The following is an 18101-nucleotide window of genomic DNA, read 5'->3' on the forward strand; positions in this document are numbered from 1 at the left end:
AGCATGTAGTCTCAATCAGAATAAAATTCCCCCAAATAAGTGAAAATTGACGGAGGAAGGAGAGAGTCTTACTGCTTTTGGGTTTTTATTTTTTTAATTTTTTAAAATTTTTTTATTTATTTATGATAGTCACAGAGAGAGAGAGAGAGAGAGAGAGAGAGGGGCAGAGACATAGGCAGAGGGAGAAGCAGGCTCCATGCACCGGGAGCCCGACACGGGATTCGATCCCGGGTCTCCAGGATTGAGCCCTGGGCCAAAGGCAGGCACTAAACAGCTGAGCCACCCAGAGATCCCCTCTTACTGCTTTTATGTATAAAGACAAATATTCACAAAGCACATATTTCTTTATGTGTACATCTGTGGTTCTGAATTGTCACAGCAGGGTACTCAGGGGAAAAAAAGTCTCAAAATGTTTCCTTTGAAGGACTGTAAGGAAAAAATGTCTAGAAATGTGCTAGAGAAAGAATTAGCAAACTATAGCCCAAAGACCAACAAATCTGGCTGTTTTTGTAAATAGTTTTATCCAAATATAGTGCACATATTCACTTGGACATGATCTATAGCTGTTGAGTGCTACAACTGCAGAGCTAGTTATGATAGAATGTATAATCCATAAAACCTAAAATAGTGAAATATCTACCCATTTACAAATAAAGCTTCTTGACCCTTGCCCTAAGAGTTTATTTGTACTTTTTTTTGTTTTTACTTGTTACAACTGTACAAAAGTAAGGTTACTGGTGTTGAATGTGAACTATTTGAACCACTTCTGGTAACTATTTGACAGGATCTATGAAAGCAGTATATACATTTTGACTTAGCACTTCCACTCTTGTATATATGCCCAGTAGAAACAAACATTTGTGTCCATCAAAACACAGAATTATTTTCGCTGCATTTTCCAACACTATCCTAAAACTGTTAACACAAATGTCTATCTAAAGAAATAGGGCAGAGGCGCCTGGCTGGCTCAGTCAGTAGAGCATGTGACTCTTGATCTTGGGGTCATTGATTTCAAGCCCCACATTGGTCATAGAAATTAAAAAGAAAAAAAAAAAGAACAGGGCAAAATAAAATGGAATTTATTCTAATTACAGAACATTACCTAATAATAAAATAGCATAAACAGATAATTCTCATAAATGTGAGATTGAGCAAAAGAATCCAGATAAGAATGTACATTATATATTGGGCAGCCCCGGTGGCGCAGCGATTTAGCGCCTCCTGCAGCCCAGGGTGTGATCCTGGAGACCCGGGATCGAGTCCCACGTCGGGCTCCCTGAATGGAGCCTGCTTCTCCCTCTGCCTGTGTCTCTGCCTCTTTCTCTCTGTGCCTCTCAGGAATAAATAAAAATCTTTAAAAAAAAAAAAAGTACATTATATAAAATAACATTTATATGAACTCTTATATGAATCTACTAATTAAAACTAACCTATCATAATAGTGGTAAGAACAGTAGTTAACTTTGTTGAGGGTAGGGGCAAGTTGGTAATTACTGGAAGGAAACAGAAGAGAACACCCTGCTGTATTAAAAATATGCTTTATCTTATGTATGTGATGGTTAAATGGATATAAATATATAAATGTTAAAAACAAACTAATATCTTTTGCATAGTGTATATTAATGTTTCAATTAGGAAGAAATGTAAAACACGTAACGATAAGGTGGCAGAGGTGACTTTTGAATCCATATTCTTTTTTTTTTTTTTTTAAAGATTTTATTTGTGAAATAGCGTGCATATGTGCAAACAGGGCAGAGGGAAAGGGAGAAGCAGCCCCCTCCCCCCCCCACTGCCGCTGAGCAGGGAGCCCAACTTATGGCTTGATTCCAGGACCCTGGGATCATGACCTGAGCCAAAGGCAGACACACTTAACCGACTGAGCTACCCAGGTGCCACAGAATCCATATTCTTACTAAAAAGCAAGTTGTAACTCTGGTTATTGCTTGTGTAGTTCAGAATTATTTCATTATGGAGTGAAATCTGAGTATAAGTAACTTGCTAGAAAGTTAGAAATGATTTACAACCTACCAAAATACACAGAACCATAAGGGTTATTAAATAAATTCACCTCCATGGATATCTCATGGGTACAGTAAAAATTAACTTTGTGGGCTTAAAGTACACAAACTGCACTTTCCAAAGAAAGGAATGGCCCTTAACTAGCTCCTGTGAGATAAGCTGGGAGCCCTTAGAATATCCTCCTTTTAAAACCTTTTCAGAGCTATACCAGATAGTTTATGCTAACAATGTGACTTACAGTAAACTGTTTTGTTTGCCAGGGGCCCCGGGCACAATGAATGTGTCAATCTGACCTCTGGAGGGGCTTGAAATTGAGTAGCTCAAGTAAACTGCATAGTTGCCCTGTGCCAATGTTTCTGACCCTCACTAAAAACCCTGTACACCAGAAGTCAGGTGACCTTCACATATGTTTTTACTAAGTGCTGCTAGGAGAATTAAGCATTGACTGTGTGACTCAACCAGAAGCTCACATCTAGTTTTTCATGCTATTCACACTATGTGACTTTCCTCCTCGCTGATTAAACTACCATTTTTCCTAATTCTGTAGTCCTGGAACATCGTCAATTTGAGGTTGTTTTGCAGAACTTTGACAAACCATGGCTTTAGTGTAAGTTAGTCAAAACCTTACAGCTTTAGGTTTGTCTCCGTAATATCTCTTCTCAACAACTACAAAGGTGCATTGTCTGATTTTTAAAAAATAGTCTTTACCATAACCTACCATAGTTTTAGTCCTATTCATAGTTTATATTTACATGATCAATTGTATAAACAAGAGATAGAAGCTATGTCTCTTTAATGCTAGTATCTCCACTAGTTACAGGAACAATATTGGCATAATGTAGGCACTTAATAAATATCTGATGTTTGGCTTATATGTAACTTTTAGAAATTCCTAAGAAACAGATATGAAAGCAGATAAAATTCTGCTTTATAATGATCTATATATATTATAAAGTAGTTTATGATAATTCTAAGTATCTCTAAGAGTAGCCAATAGGTTAAAGTATGGGAAGCTATATGTTATCAATATCTGCAGTATTTGACATTGATTCATATTAAATGTTGATGAAAAATATTTTTTTTTAAAATTTTTTTTTAATTTTATTTATTTATGATAGGCACACAGTGAGAGAGAGAGAAGCAGAGACATAGGCAGAGGGAGAAGCAGGCTCCATGCACCGGGAGCCCGACGTGGGATTCGATCCCGGGTCTCCAGGATCGCGCCCCGGGCCAAAGGCAGGCGCCAAACCGCTGCGCCACCCAGGGATCCCATTGATGAAAAATATTTTTTGATGAATTAGTGACACAATCAGGTTTTATTTATTTTATTTTATTTTTATTTTATTTTATTTTATTATTTTTTGACAATCACGTTTTAAAAGTGATTGGAGGTTGTATACTGTCATTATAAAGAACATAGGATCCATCATTCAAAATTCAGGTTATTAACTTTACCTTTAGTTGTTACTGTGTAACTTTTTACTACATTACTTAACTGATTTATTTCCTCATCAGTAAAATGGGAAAGCAACAGTGACCTACCTCAAAGTTGCTATATGTACCAAATGAAATAAAACATAAAGGACTGGGATCCCTGGGTGGCGCAGCGGTTTGGCTCCTGCCTTTGGCCCAGGGCGCGATCCTGGAGACCCGGAATCGAATCCCACGTCAGGCTCCCGGTGCATGGAGCCTGCTTCTCCCTCTGCCTCTCTCTCTCTCTCTGTGACTATCATAAATAAATAAAAATTAAAAAAAAAATTAAAAAAAAAAACCATAAAGGACTTTCAGTGGCATATAATAAACACCTAATGACACCAAGTAAAAACCGCCTATTAATTAATGAACTTATAAAGAATAATTAAGGTCCCTTGTTTATTATTTTTTTTAATTTCCTTTGTGCTTCTCCTTTTACTTACAGTAAAATTTGACATTCTTAAGTCTATATTTCCATGTAATGTTACCTCATTTCAGGACCCAATCTTCAGATTTCAGTTCTTCCTCACTAATGATATTTGTCACAAAGATTCTCAAAAAGCAAAGGAAGATATATATTCTTGCCCTCTACATAGATCTGCACACATAAAACTAGCTCAAAGAATTGATCTAATAAGTCACAACTTGAGCATAATAATAAAAGGCTCAGTCTTGTTCCTATGTCCAACACAGGAGTTACGTGCATATTTATTTGTTTCTATTAATCTGTCCTTTCAAATATAATGTGAATAATGATGTGTGTATGATACTTGGATCGCCCAGATCATTCCTATGTTCTATGAAAAAAAAACCACAATCTCTAAAAAATATGAAATTCTGAATAGCAGTCTTAATTCATACTTTGTTCCCTGATAATTGAAATTCCAAGTTTTGAATTCTTAGATGTGTCAAATCACATGGTGACCACTGCCACTATCTAATAACTACATGCCTAGAAGTATGATAAAACTGTAACTTTGTCTCTTCTATGTGGCAAAAAATTAATGTGGATAAAAAATTTATGTGGATAAAAAATTAAGGATCATCTCAATAGATGCAGAAAAAGCATTTGACAAAATTCAACATTGATTTGTTAAAAACTCACAAAGCGGGTACTGAGGGACACACTTCAACATAATAAATATATGACAAACACATAGCTAAGATCATCATACTTAATGGTGTGAAAGCTTTTCCTTCAAGATCAGGAACAAGATATGATGCCCACACTTGCCACTTTTATTCAGTATTAGAAGACCTAACCAGAGCAATTAGTTACCCAAATCAGAAAGGAAGATGTAAAACTGTCACTATTTGCAGATAACATGAGACTATATATAGAAAACTCTATAAAGACTACACCAAAACAAACAGAAACCACAACCCTCTTAGGTTCAGTTAAGGTGCAGGATACAAAATCAATGGACATAACTGGTTTCATTTCTATGTGCTAATAATGAATGATCAGAAAGGTATTTTTAAAACCCTATTTATAATTGCATCAAAAATAATAAAATACCGGGATCCCTGGGTGGCGCAGCGGTTTGGCGCCTGCCTTTGGCCCAGGGCGCGATCCTGGAGACCCGGGATCGAATCCCACGTCGGGCTCCCGGTGCATGGAGCCTGCTTCTCCCTCTGCCTGTGTCTCTGCCTCTGCCTCTCTCTCTCTCTCTCACTCTCTCTCTGTGACTATCATAAATAAATAAAAAAAATTTTTTTAATAAAAATTAAAAAAAAAATAATAAAATACCTAGGGATAAATTTAATCAAACTGGTGAAGGAACTGTACACTGAAAACTATAAGACATTGGTGAAAAGAAATTGAGGGAGACACAGATAAATGGAAAGGTAATCCACAGTCATGGATTAGAAGAATTAATACTGTTAAAATATCTAGACTACCATAAAACATATTCAGTATATCCCTATCAAAATTCTAATGACATTTTTCACAGAAATACAACAAACAATTCTAAAAAAATGTATAGAATCACAAATGACCCTAAAGAGCCAAAGGAATCTTGAGAAACAAAGTTACAGTAATATGATAAAAGAAACAATATATTAACATAAAATACATTAGTCAATGGACTAGAACAAAGAGCCCAGAAAGGAACTCACATACATATGGTCAATTAATTTATGACAAAGGAGCCAAGAATATACACTGGGACAATGACAGTCTCTTCAAGACATGGTGTTGGGAAAACTAAACCACCACATGCAAAGGAATGAAATTGGAATGTATTTTATAGTATACACAAAAATCAACTCAAAGTGGATTAAGGAGTTGAATATATGACTTGAAATCATAAAGTTCCTAAAAGAAAACAGAGGGCAAGCTCCTTGACATTGGACCGGGCAATGATTTTTTGGATCTGACACCAAAAGCAAAGCAACAAAAAGAAAAATAAGTGGGATTACAGCAAATGTAAATGCCTCTGCACAGCAAAGGAAACCATCAACAAAATGAAAAGGTAACCTACTGAATGGGAAAAAATATTTGCAAATCATAGATTTGATAAGGGGTTAATATCCAAAATATATAAAGAAGTCTTACAACTTGAGGTGCATGGGTGGCTCAGTTGGCCTTCAGCTCAGGTCATGATCCTAGGGTCCTGGGATCAAGCCCCAAGTTGGGCACCCTGCTCAGTGGGAGTCTGCTTCTCCCTCTCTTCTACCACCCCTACCCCGGCTCATTCTTTCTCAAATAAATAAGTAAAATATTTAAAAGAAACAAAACAGAACAGAATTCCTACAACTCAATAGCCAAAAACCAATCTTAATAAAAATGGGTAATCTGAGACGCCTGGGTGGCTTAGTGGTTGAGCATCTGTCTTTGGCTCAGGGCATGATCCTGGAGTCCTAGGATCGAGCCCTGCAGGGAGCCTGCTTCTCCTTCTGTATGTCTCTGCCTCTGTGTGTGTGTGTCTCATGAATAAATAAAATCTTTAAAAAAAAAAATGGGTAGAGTCTGAATAAACATTTTCCAAAGAAGACATGCAGATTGCCAATAGGTAAACGAAAAGTTGCTCAACACCACTAATCATCAGAGAAATGCAAATCAAAACCATAATGACATATCACTTCACACCTCTTTAGAATGGCTACTATCCAAAAGACAAGAAATAACAAGCATGAGAAGGATGAAGAGAAAAGGAAATCTTTCCTTTTGCACTGCTGGTAGAAATGTAAATTGGGTGTAGCCAGTATGGAAAATAGTGTGGAGGTTCCATAGAACATACCAGTTGTATCTCCAAAACAAAATAAAACCACATACCCAGAGAGAAAAAGTTTAGAAGAAGGTACATGAAATTATAAAAAGTGGCTATTTCTGGATGGCAGAACTATGGCTAATTATTATGTTTGTTCTTTACAGGTTCCTTAAATACTGAATATTTTGCAACAAACATGCATTAATTCATCATCAAAAATATATAAGGTAGCTATTTCCACTTAACAGATACGATAGTTGGGAGACGCCTGGGTTGCTCAGCGGTTTAGCGCCTGCATTTGGCCCAGGGTGTGATCCTGGAATCCCGGGATCAAGTCCCACATCGGGCTCCCTGCATGGAGTCTGCTTCTCCCTCTGCCTATGTCTCTGCCTCTCTCTCTCTGTGTCTCTCAGGAATAAATCTTAAAAAAAAAAAAAAAAAAAAAAAGATTTAATAGTTGGAGGCTAGTTTCCTTCTGTTAAGAACCCTGTGAGCAAAAATATCTCTAAAATGCATGGGATCATCAAAGATATCTGTAATTGAAATTACTCCTGTAAACTTGTGAACATCCTTTGCTGTATCTCAACAATGTATTAGGGCACATTCATTATTCACATATCTGAATTAACAAAATTCAGGGAGGTGGCATTTTCAGACTGTTAGATGAACTTTAATCAGTCAACATGGAACTTCCTGGCCAATACTAGGAAATTTACTAATAAACCCCTTCTGCTGCACTCTTTAGAGCACAACCTTACATAAGCAATACATTCCTCGCATGGATTCATGAATTGTTCAACAAAACCAGTGAAATCTTCAAGTTTATTTATTTGAATTTCGTTTTTTTAACAGATTTGGTGGCAGCAGTAGAATTCAAGAGAACTACTGGCATTTGGGGAAAATGAACAAAGTGTGGCAGCCCTTGAACACTTCTAAGTTCACTGTCTTGCCATTTCCAAGGCCTGTTGGTAAGCCCTCTCTTAGTTTGAGCTCTGCTCTTTTTGCATTTGAGCTACCAATCTAATTGGCATTAAAGTCCAGGTTGAACATCAGGCTGGACTGACAGGAGGCTCTAACAGCACTATTCCTTAGCCCTTGGTTCAATCCTCAATTCCATGTTGGAATCCCTTCCTCAGTTCCAGTCCATAGTCCCCATTCACTACCTTTCTCCATTTCTAATACACAGTCTCCATTAGAGGAGTCTGCTAGTTTAGTCCACACTGGAAATTGCTGGTGGTACACATAGCTTTCTCTTCGCCAGCTCACAGTGACATCTTTTGGCTACTGCTGATATGTTAAGGTGCGGACTTGTTTGTTATGTTCATGTAAATAAAGGCTTAGCTAACAGGATCTTTAAATTCCAAAGAGTTAAGCATTCCACCTTCTGGCACATTTAATTTATATCTAAGATCTATGGTCCTAGGATCCCTGGGTGGTGCAGCGGTTTGGCGCCTGCCTTTGGCCCAGGGCGCGATCCTGGAGACCCGGGATCGAAGTCCCACGTCGGGCTCCCGGTGCATGGAGCCTGCTTCTCCCTCTGCCTGTGTCTCTGCCTCTCTCTCTCTCTCACTGTGTGCCTATCATAAATAAACAAAAATAAATAAATAAATTTAAAAAAAAAAAAAAAGATCTATGGTCCTAGAAGGTATAAAAACCTACCTGCCAGTTTTGTGTCCTAAAGAACTTGGCTTGGTAACCATCAGGTTGGGAACCCAAGAATAAGGCTGGACAAACACGTCCATTTGCACCTATGGCTGGGCAGACACGTGGGTCAATTCCATTTGTGGCTAGGGTCCTGTTGAACTGCTGCCAACCCTTATGGGAAATACAATGGCCATGATGGGAACAATGCAATTGTGTAAGATCATTTAAGTGCACCTGAATGCAAGGCTTCCCAAATTAAACAGAATTGGCAAGGAGAAGCCTCCCAAAGGTTTAAAAATACCAAAATAGTGTTATTAAAAGATTCCCTGCAAAAGGCTGCAGGAAAATTAAGTATGTAAGAGGTACCTACAACAAAAGACTGTAAGACTGACATAATAACTCCTACTGCTCCCCTCTATCCTCCTTTGAGTACTCATTCTCCCAATCCTCTGAAATGTTTATCCACTCTGAAGAATAATAACTGTAAACAAAAGTCTGCCAAGTTAACAGTCTTACAGACACCCCATCTCTATCTTCAAAGAACCCTTCCCAGAGTTGACAAAACTGAAGGATTTTCTGGTAAACATCTACATTTTCCTTTAAATGGCCAAGGTAGGTATCTGGTAGGTATCAGAACATGCAGAGTGGATCCTAGAAAAAGCAGAAGCCAGTAAAGGAGGAAAATTCTTATCAGAATCAGTTCTTCTGAATCTCTGCAATGTCCAGAAAATTTCACATCGTGTCTCCCTTTCCAAACCCAAATCCATTGTGTTGATCCCTTGTCTTCCAGGGATAGCTACTGCCTTCTTGTTTACCTAACTGTGTGACTGGCCTGGCTTTCTACCTACCTGGGATGCGCAGGTTGTTGGTTCTTAGTACTGGCTATCTTTGGGAGCAGCCCTGGATTTTGGGAAGGTAATATCCTTTGCATGCTCTTTGGGGACCCTTTTTAGACCCAAGCAGGTTATTCAGTACTGCCAGAAATATTTAAAATTAGAAGTATTTGCCCATAAGGAAAGAAGAAATTTGAGAATAATATAGTTGAATAGGTGGATCAACTGATGTCAATTTAAGTTACAGCCCAATTCTTTGAGGAACTGAGAACTATCCTTACAAATCTTTTTGCACAACAGAAGTCAGCTTTAAAGGCTGTTCAAAATTCACCCAATCCTTTACCAATTCCAAAACTTCCCTTGTTTATCTCAAAAGGCTAATAAAGGCTATTGGCCTTAGGAAACCAAAGTCCTTCTTTGAAGCACTTTTATTCTTTCTTTGTCCCTAGAAGTTAAACCTCTTATCATGTCTTTGAAATGTAAACCTGAGATTGAATGAAAGAAAAAGGAAAGAGGCCTTTTAAAAATACAAACTGCTAAAAGGGCTCTTTTACCCAAACTCCTGCACAATCTCTTTAAGGTTTAATTCCAGGGACGAAAACCAATCTTAAAAATCTTCTTCACAGGGGCAGCCCAGGTGGCTCAGCGGTTTAGCGCCACATTCAGCCCAGGTTGTGATCCTGGAGACCAGGGATAGAGTGTCGTCCCCCCCCCCCCCCCGCCCCACCCCCCGCCCTGCATGGAGCCTGCTTCTCCCTCTGCCTGTGTCTCTGCCTTTCTCTCTCTCGCTCTGTGTCTCTCATGAATAAATAAATAAAAAATCTTAAAAAAGAAAATATTCTCCATAAATATTAATAACTATAAGGTCTTCACATCTGTGTGTTTATGTCTTATGTCCATATACAGTTGTAAATGTATATGGATATATAGGAGATATTCTTTTTTTTTTTAATTTTTTATTTATTTATGATAGTCATCACAGAGAGTCATCACAGAGAGAGAGAGAGAGAGGCAGAGACATAGGCAGAGGGAGAAGCAGGCTCCATGCACCGGGAGCCCGACGTGGGATGCGATCCCGGGTCTCCAGGATCGTGCCCTGGGCCAAAGGCAGGTGCTAAACCGCTGCGCCACCCAGGGATCCCTATAGGAGATATTCTATCTCCAGATGATATCACTAAAATTAATTTGTAAAAGCCCTATTCAATTGAAGCACTTGAAAGTATGTGCCATTCTGTAACTCTCAGAAAGACAGAAACTAACCCAAATGTTTTTCAAGTTTATGTTATCCGGGGAAATAATTCCATATGCAAGCTACTTTAAGATTGATGTCTAATTAAAACAGGCATGCCTTTAGAGTTAGGATTAAATATACAACTTTTGTTTACTAGTTTACTAGCCAAGTAAGTTCATATTATCTCTTACAAAATCTGTCAACAAAAAAGTAATAGCTTGGGGAAGACTTCCAGGGAAAATGGAGAAGTAGGAGGATCCTAATCTCACCTCATCCCATTGATACTAGATAACACATCAGTGCAAATAACCCAGAAAACAACCTTAAGATTGGCAAACAAACTCCACAGCTTAACCTAGAGAAGAGGTCACACTGAAGAGGGCAGGAAGGGCAGAGAACAGTGGGAAGCTAACCCCTGCAGGATGGATGCTGTAGGGAGGGAACAGACTATCAAACTGGGAAGCCTGCACAAGGAAGATGAATCCCCACAACATTTGGCTTTGAAAATCAGAGGGGGCAAATTTTATGAGTTCTTAAAATCAGTAGTACTTAAAGTCTCGAACTTTAAAACTCAGCAAACTCAGGTTTGGCAGAGGCCAGAGGGTGACATGAAGCTAAGTCCCTGCCCTTAAAGAGTCAGCGCAACAGACAGCCCACTAAGATGCAGCCTTTTGAGAAACACCTGGGCAAAACATGAGGGAGAGTAAGTAACTAATCTGAGTACACTGAGGAACTTTTCCAGGAACATGAGCTGGCAGATGCCATTTCCCTCCGCTGGCCCCAGTATTGTGGGAACCTGGGAATTGCAGGCATTCACTACCTAATTTGTTTACATGACATCCTGCCCCCTCCAGCTGGGCCTGTCTCAGTCCCTGTACTGTGGGTCCCCTCCCCAAGAAGAATGGTGCAGACCTTGCCCATACTGCCTATCCTGATCTCCTGTGGAGGATGTGGGCATCTTGGTACAACTGTACCCCTGACCTGAGTGACTTTGCAGAGTGGTCCGGTTGCCCTGGTCTCTACCATGGCTATGAGTCCAACTGTGGAAGGGAACCAGCCCCACTTTATTAAAAGTGCATGCTTCACCCACTACATACCTATCAGTAATTACTTTGAATGTAAAAGGAGTAAATACTCCAATCAAAAGACATAGGGTGATGGAATGGATAAAAAAAACAAGACCCATCTATATGCTGCCTACAAGAGACTCATTTCAAACCTAAAATCACCTGCAGATTCAAAGTGAGGGGATGGAGAAATATTTATCATGCAAATCGATGTCAACAAAAAGCTGAGGTACAAATACTTGTATCAGAGAAAACAGACTTTAAAACAAAGACTGTAGCAAGAGACAAAGAAAGACACTGTATTATAATAAAGGGAACCATCCAACAAGAGGATATAACAATTGTAAATATTTATGCACCCAACATATGCGCACCCAAATTCCCTGAAAAGTTAAAGACAAACATAAAGGAACTTGGACTTATACACTAGATACTAGATGGTTTTAACAAATATATTCAGAACATTCCATTCAATTGGCCACAGAACATTCCCCAAAGAAGATCACATATCAGGACACAAAACGTCTCAACAAATTCAAGACCCCAGAATCATAACCTTGAAACAAAGGTGGGCACTTAATCAAATGAGCCACCCAGGCACCCCTAGGTTAAGAAGTTCTATCCTAGGACATTAGCAAATCTGATGGGGTTTTTTTATATATTTTTTTTTTTTGGAGTTCAATTTGCCAACATATAGTATAACACCCAGTGAGCAAATCTGATTTTCAAAGATTCCTTTTAAATGCTCATGAAAACTAATTTTATATTTTCATTGTTTTTGATTCATAGAAAATTTATGGTGAATACTTAGAATCTTCATATAACAACAGTTTTGTTACTTGAGGACTTGTGGGTTTGTTTTTTGTTTTAAGATTTTATTTATTTATTCATGAGAGACACACAGAGAGAGGCAGAAACCTAGGCAGAAGGAGAAGCAGGCTCCCCTACCATGGGGAGCCCAATGCAGGACTCAATCCCAGAACCCTGGGATTACCACTTGAGCTGAAGGCAGACGTTCAACCACTGAGCACCCAGGTTCCCCTTTTTCTTGAGGTCTTGTTAAGTGCAAGGGTGTTATTAAGTGCTCTAGAGTTGCACCCAGATTAATGTATCCAATCCTTATACCAACCGTAGGCATTAATATGATCACTATCTACAGTTTACAACATAAAATTGTAGAACAAAGATTAATAACTATTCACATCCTTGAAATGTGACCAGAGTGAACGAGGAACTGAAATTATTTTAACTTCTAATTTAAATAAAAAAGCAATATAAAATGTTTTTCAATTAAACACAACTTTAGGGCAGCCCAGGTGGCTCAGCAGTTTGGCGCTGCTTTTGGCCCAGGGCGTGATCCTGGAAACCCGGGATCAGGTCCCACGTCAGGCTCCCTGCATGGAGCATTTCTCCCTCTGCCTGTCTCTGTGTCTCTCGTGAATAAAATAAATAAAAATCGTTTAAAAACAAACAAACAAACAAACAAATACACAACTTTAGGGACGCCTGAGTGGCTCAGCAGTTGAGCCCCTGCCTGGAGACCCTAGATGGATTTCCGCATCGGGCTCCCTGCATGGAGCCTGCTTCTCTTTCGGCCAATGTCTCTGCCTCTCTCTCTGTGTCTCTCATGAATGAATAAATAAAATCTTAAAAAAAAAAAAACTTTATTGTTTGGGTATATTTCACCATAACCACTGAAATTTAGCATCCAAACTGAGAAGTGCTGTAACAGTAAAATATGTATCAAATTTTGAAAACTTAGTATGAAGATAGGAATGTAAAATATTTCAACTTATTTATATTATTAGATGTTGAAATGATATTTTAGATGTACTGGTTAAGATAAATTGTATTTATACAACTGAATTTCAACTGTTTAACTTTCTAAAATGTATGCAGCGATCCCTGGGTGGCACAGCGGTTTGGTGCCTGCCTTTGGCCCAGGGCACGATCCTGGAGACCCGGGATCGAATCCCACGTCGGGCTCCCAGTGCATGGAGCCTGCTTCTCCCTCTGCCTGTGTCTCTGCCTCTCTCTCTTTCTCTCTCTGTGACTATCATAAATAATAAAATAAAATAAAATAAAATGTATGCAAAAGAAATTTTTAAATTACACAAGTGGCTCGCACTGCATTTCCATCAGAGGGTACTGCTTTAGACTCAAATACCATATCATGCTGCCTCTCATGGTCTGTACCACTGTGTGGTCTGAAAGAGTCACACTGCCAGATCTCAAGACAGTTATCACTGCTCAAATCTCCTCATGGACTCTCAGGAAAAACAACCTGCCCTTGTTCACACAGACCTCTCTTCACAAAACTCCAACCATATTCCTACTTCTAAATGTCTTACTGACTGAAATCAATGGAACCATTTCCTGCCTTGCTTTGATTGAAAATCAAGTCTTTGAATAAAAAATCAAAGGTATCTGGTGTTTTAGTCTACCTAACCACCAGTCTCTTCCTTGACAAAACACATTCTAACATAAGTCCTTAGTTTATTCTTGAAGAGTTCAACTAGTTCTATTTCTGTACCAGACTTTGGAAAGAAAAGAGAACATGGGGAAGCTGAATAATTACCAATAAGTATGTGAATATTAATTGGGAAGAAAAAGGGTATTTGGAAAGGCACTGGAAGAGAAGGGGACCCATCCCTATGGTCTTGTTATTAATTGGGAAGGGGTGACCTGGGACCAGGTCACAATTAGGTCATATGATTTAGAAAGAAAGCAAATATTTTATGTTCTGTAAGACATATGACAATAAAAAGTAAATAGGAACTGACCTTGAATGGGCTTTTAAGTAGCAACACTCTCCTCCACTTCAGGGGGCTTCTCTTGCAGAACTACAGGACCAAGAAGAGACTCTTGAGACTCTGGACAAGCTAAATAAGACCACACTGTCCACCATCAGGCATAATGCATTACCCATCACAAATACATTCTGATGGAAGAGTTAACTAGAAAACTGTTGACTTTTACCAGTATCAGAGAAAAAGGTCAGCATCACCTATAACCAGTGCTGGAATCTAAGTTCAAAACAGTTTCTAGGGAGCACAGCTGTGGTTCTGAAATATGTAAATGCCCTCCAAAGTGTATCCAGAAGAGGTTTACCCAGGAAGGAATCCTTCACTGTATGCCCTACCTCTCGTCTTCCCAGAAGTCTGTCTTGAAGTGAAGTGTAAACCTAAATTCTCATTCCATGAGTTACTTAGGATGTACTTTCCTACTTGCAACTTTCAGGTGAAATCAAGGACTTCTCCTCTAACGTCTATTTCTCTACAGTTAGATCAAACTGGCCCTAGGCTGTAAGAACAGAGCAGAATCGGGGATCCCTGGGTGGCGCAGCGGTTTGGCGCCTGCCTTTGGCTCAGGGCGCGATCCTGGAGACCTGGGATCGAATCCCACGTCGGGCTCCCGGTGCATGGAGCCTGCTTCTCTCCCTCTGCCTATGTCTCTGCCTCTCTCTCTCTCTCTCTGTGTGTGACTATAATAAATAAATAAATAAAAATTAAAAAATAAAAAAATAAAATAAAAGAACAGAGCAGAATCCAGGGAAACACGTTCCATGCAACCTACAGTGGGTCCTGGGTGGGCAACGCTCACTTTACCAATGTCCCTTCTATGTTAAATACTGGTCTGGGTACTGGGGACAAGACGATATATATATTTACATGTAAAAGTTTTTTTTCGGGATCCCTGGGTGGCGCAGCGGTTTGGCGCCTGCCTTTGGCCCAGGGCGCGATCCTGGAGACCCGGGATCGAATCCCACATCAGGCTCCCGGTGCATGGAGCCTGCTTCTCCCTCCGCCTGTGTCTCTGCCTCTCTCTCTCTCTGTGACTATCATAAAAAAAAAAAAAAAAAATTTAAAAAATAAATAAATAAAAGTTTTTTTTCACACACTCATAAGCCCATTGAAAAAAAAAAAAACAACTTCAAACTCCTATGTGTTTACTGGGGAAAACAAAAACTCTCCACCCATTTCATTCAAACTTAAAATTGGTACAGCCGAGCTGTCACAGGATCACTGGGTCACAGCATTGGACACCCACATCACCGTGTACTGTGTACTGATAGTCCTGCTAGTCCAATCGTACACCAGTCTGGGCACTCCAGGGCCCGTCACACACACACACACACACACACACACACACACACACACAAACACGCCACAATGAACTCATCGCAGACAATAGCATGGGAAACCACCTTCGTCCGGGTTCAAACCCTGGGACGAGCCTCCTGGCTCCACCTCGCGCCCCCTGAGCTTAGGGCCTCCACACCGCGAGCCTCCCCCGCAACCCGACCTGGGTCGCCTCAACTCACCAAGCATAACCCAATAACCACGATGCCGGAAGGGGAACCCAAAGTCAAAGTTCATTCGTGGCCCTGGGAGCTGTGGGAAACGTAGCCCAACACTGAAAATGTTCAGGTCGTCGAGGGCAGCCCGTGGGGCAACGGGCGGAGACTCCTGGGAGTCCCGGGGTGCGCGGATCGCTCCTCCTCGGCGGCGGGGGCTTGCAGCTGGCGCTTCGTCAGCAGCCGAAAGGCCGGGTGATGGTTTCTTGGAAGCGAGGAGTCTCGGGCGGACCTAGAGCCCAAGCCGAGGAAGTGATGGCAAACCTGGGCGGGAGAAAGGGAAACAAGGAAGCGGAAGCCTGCTGGGGGCGGGGCGGGGCGGGGAGGAAGACGGAAGCAGCTTGTGTCCGGGAGGACCGGGGGAGAACCAGAATCCCAGACCCAGGAGCGCTGAGGAGAAAAGAGGGAATCAGGAACCTGGTCGAGGAAGACCTGGGAGGGAATCGGGAATTCCCTGCTGAGGGAGGTCGAGCCAAGAAGGCTGAAGAGGAGACCGTAGTTTGGGCGGAAATGGCCGCAGCGAGACCTGGGAGCCGGTGCCCGTCGAGGCTTCTCTTCACTCAGGCCTGTATGTGCGGGACCCCAGATCGGTGGTGGTGAACCAGAGGGTGAGGAGTTTTCAGTTTTGCCCCTTGAAAAAGCCCCGGCACCCAGGACGGCATCTGGCACGCAGCAGATTCTCATTCTGTGTACGCCTGTCTGGTATCCTTTTCCAGTCAGTCTCACGACAGACAACCATAATTCTGAGATACTCGCCTAATTTAGTTTTGTCTGTTCTGCAATTACACATACCTCCTTTTGCACATCCTAGTCTCGTAAGGTTTATTAATGTTGTGTAGTTCATTCTTTTTTATTTATGGACAGCATTCAATTGTATGAATATGGCACAATTTATTTCTTTTTCTCTTGGTGAACATCTGTTGTATTTCCAGATTTTATATATTATAAATAAAGCTGGCATGTTTCCATTTCTCCTGGGGAAATACCTAGAAGAAAAAAATGTTGGGTAACAGGTCAGCTTATATTTAACTTTCTAAGAAGTTGATAAACCTTGCAGAATTAGTTGTTAGTCATGTGTTTGAGGCTCAATGGGACAATGGAGTAAGTGGTTTTTAAGACTGATTTGGTATTGCATGGAATTATGAGATAGGCTTAGTGGAATTAGCAATGTTATCATGCAATGTCCATGGTATTGTGGCTTTGTGAAGTGGACGAGATACAGAAAACTGAATGTATCTATGTGAACTCTTATCATGATTTTGTGTATTTATTCATGGTGACTGAAATTAAATCACTATTTAAGTGATATTAATGAATTGAGAAACGCTGTGTCTAGTAATGTGTCATTTTGATTCTGCTGGCAGAATTATGTCTGTTTCTAATCAAGAAAATACCAATAGAGATATCCAAAGGAAACGAAAACAGTATCAAAGACATATCTGCACTCCCATACTCACTGCAGCATTTTTTACAATAGCCAAGACATGGAAACAACCTAAGTGTCTATTGATGGATGCATGAACGAACAAAATGTGATATATATATCTCCAATGCACTATTACTCAGCCTTTAAAATGAAGTACACCCTACCATTTGTAACAACATGGATGGACATCGAGGGCATATGCTAAGTAAAATAAGTCAGAGAAAGACAAATATTGTATGATCTTCCTTTATATGTGGAATCTAAAAAACCAAACTCCTTGAAATAGAGAATGGTAGTTACCAAGGGGTTGGGAGGGTGGGAGAAATGGAGAATATTGGTCAAAGGATATAAAAGATCCTAAGTTCTAGAGAATCTAGTGTACTGTATGATAACTAAAATTACACACTGTGTATTATGTATTTGAAAGTTGTAAAGAGATTAGATCTTAAATGTTATCACCAGAAAAACATAAAAGATAATTACATGAAAGGATGGAGGTGTTAATTAACCTTATGGTGGTAATCATTTCATTTCATAATATTTATGTTTCAAATCATCACATTGTACACATTAAACTTATGCATGTTATTTTTTTTTAAAGAATTGGAAAGTAGCAGGTAAAATAACAGATAGGATTACATACTTGGAACACCATATTAATTAATTCTAATGTGTTGAACTCATCAGGAAAAATCTTTTAAAAAGAAATTACCAGGATTCAATCAGCCCACAAGAAAAATACTTTTTATCTCTATGTACTTCTTTTCACAGATTTGAGAGGTTTTCCCCCTTTTCCTAGATGAAATCATGGAAATAATAACTTTTTCAGACACTCT

At 39.8% G+C, this 18101-nt stretch overlaps 1 protein-coding gene and 1 long non-coding RNA gene across 16 annotated transcripts in view; one reads left to right on the forward strand and one right to left on the reverse strand.

Annotated features, from left to right (window-relative positions):
* The window catches only part of LOC121485486, a 97049-nt gene extending 87162 nt beyond the window's left edge, over positions 1-9887 (forward strand). For 6 of the 8 annotated variants that reach the window (XR_005986296.1, XR_005986294.1, XR_005986298.1 and 3 more), the window contains 2 exons: positions 7560-7675; positions 9142-9887. This is a non-coding gene — a long non-coding RNA (uncharacterized LOC121485486). Of the gene's footprint in view, positions 1-6871; positions 6935-7559; positions 7676-9141 lie in introns of all 8 variants that reach the window. The other 2 variants (XR_005986292.1, XR_005986297.1) reach the window with 2 other exon arrangements.
* ZNF260 (zinc finger protein 260) overlaps positions 1-18101 on the reverse strand; it is a 129328-nt gene that overhangs the window by 72886 nt on the left and 38341 nt on the right. For 3 of the 8 annotated variants that reach the window (XM_041745896.1, XM_041745894.1, XM_041745895.1), the window contains 2 exons: positions 16632-16825; positions 15807-16103 (listed from right to left, as the gene is read on the reverse strand). In XM_041745896.1, coding sequence (XP_041601830.1) covers positions 15807-15861 — 55 coding nt within the window. In that variant the 5' untranslated portion in view covers positions 15862-16103; positions 16632-16825. Of the gene's footprint in view, positions 1-1311; positions 1353-3561; positions 3657-7171; positions 8285-14265; positions 14326-15806; positions 16104-16631; positions 16826-18101 lie in introns of those variants that run through there. The other 5 variants (XM_041745898.1, XM_041745899.1, XR_005986282.1 and 2 more) reach the window with 4 other exon arrangements.

Source organism: Vulpes lagopus, chromosome 2, assembly GCF_018345385.1.
Source record: "Vulpes lagopus strain Blue_001 chromosome 2, ASM1834538v1, whole genome shotgun sequence".
Taxonomy (NCBI): Eukaryota; Metazoa; Chordata; class Mammalia; order Carnivora; family Canidae; genus Vulpes; species Vulpes lagopus.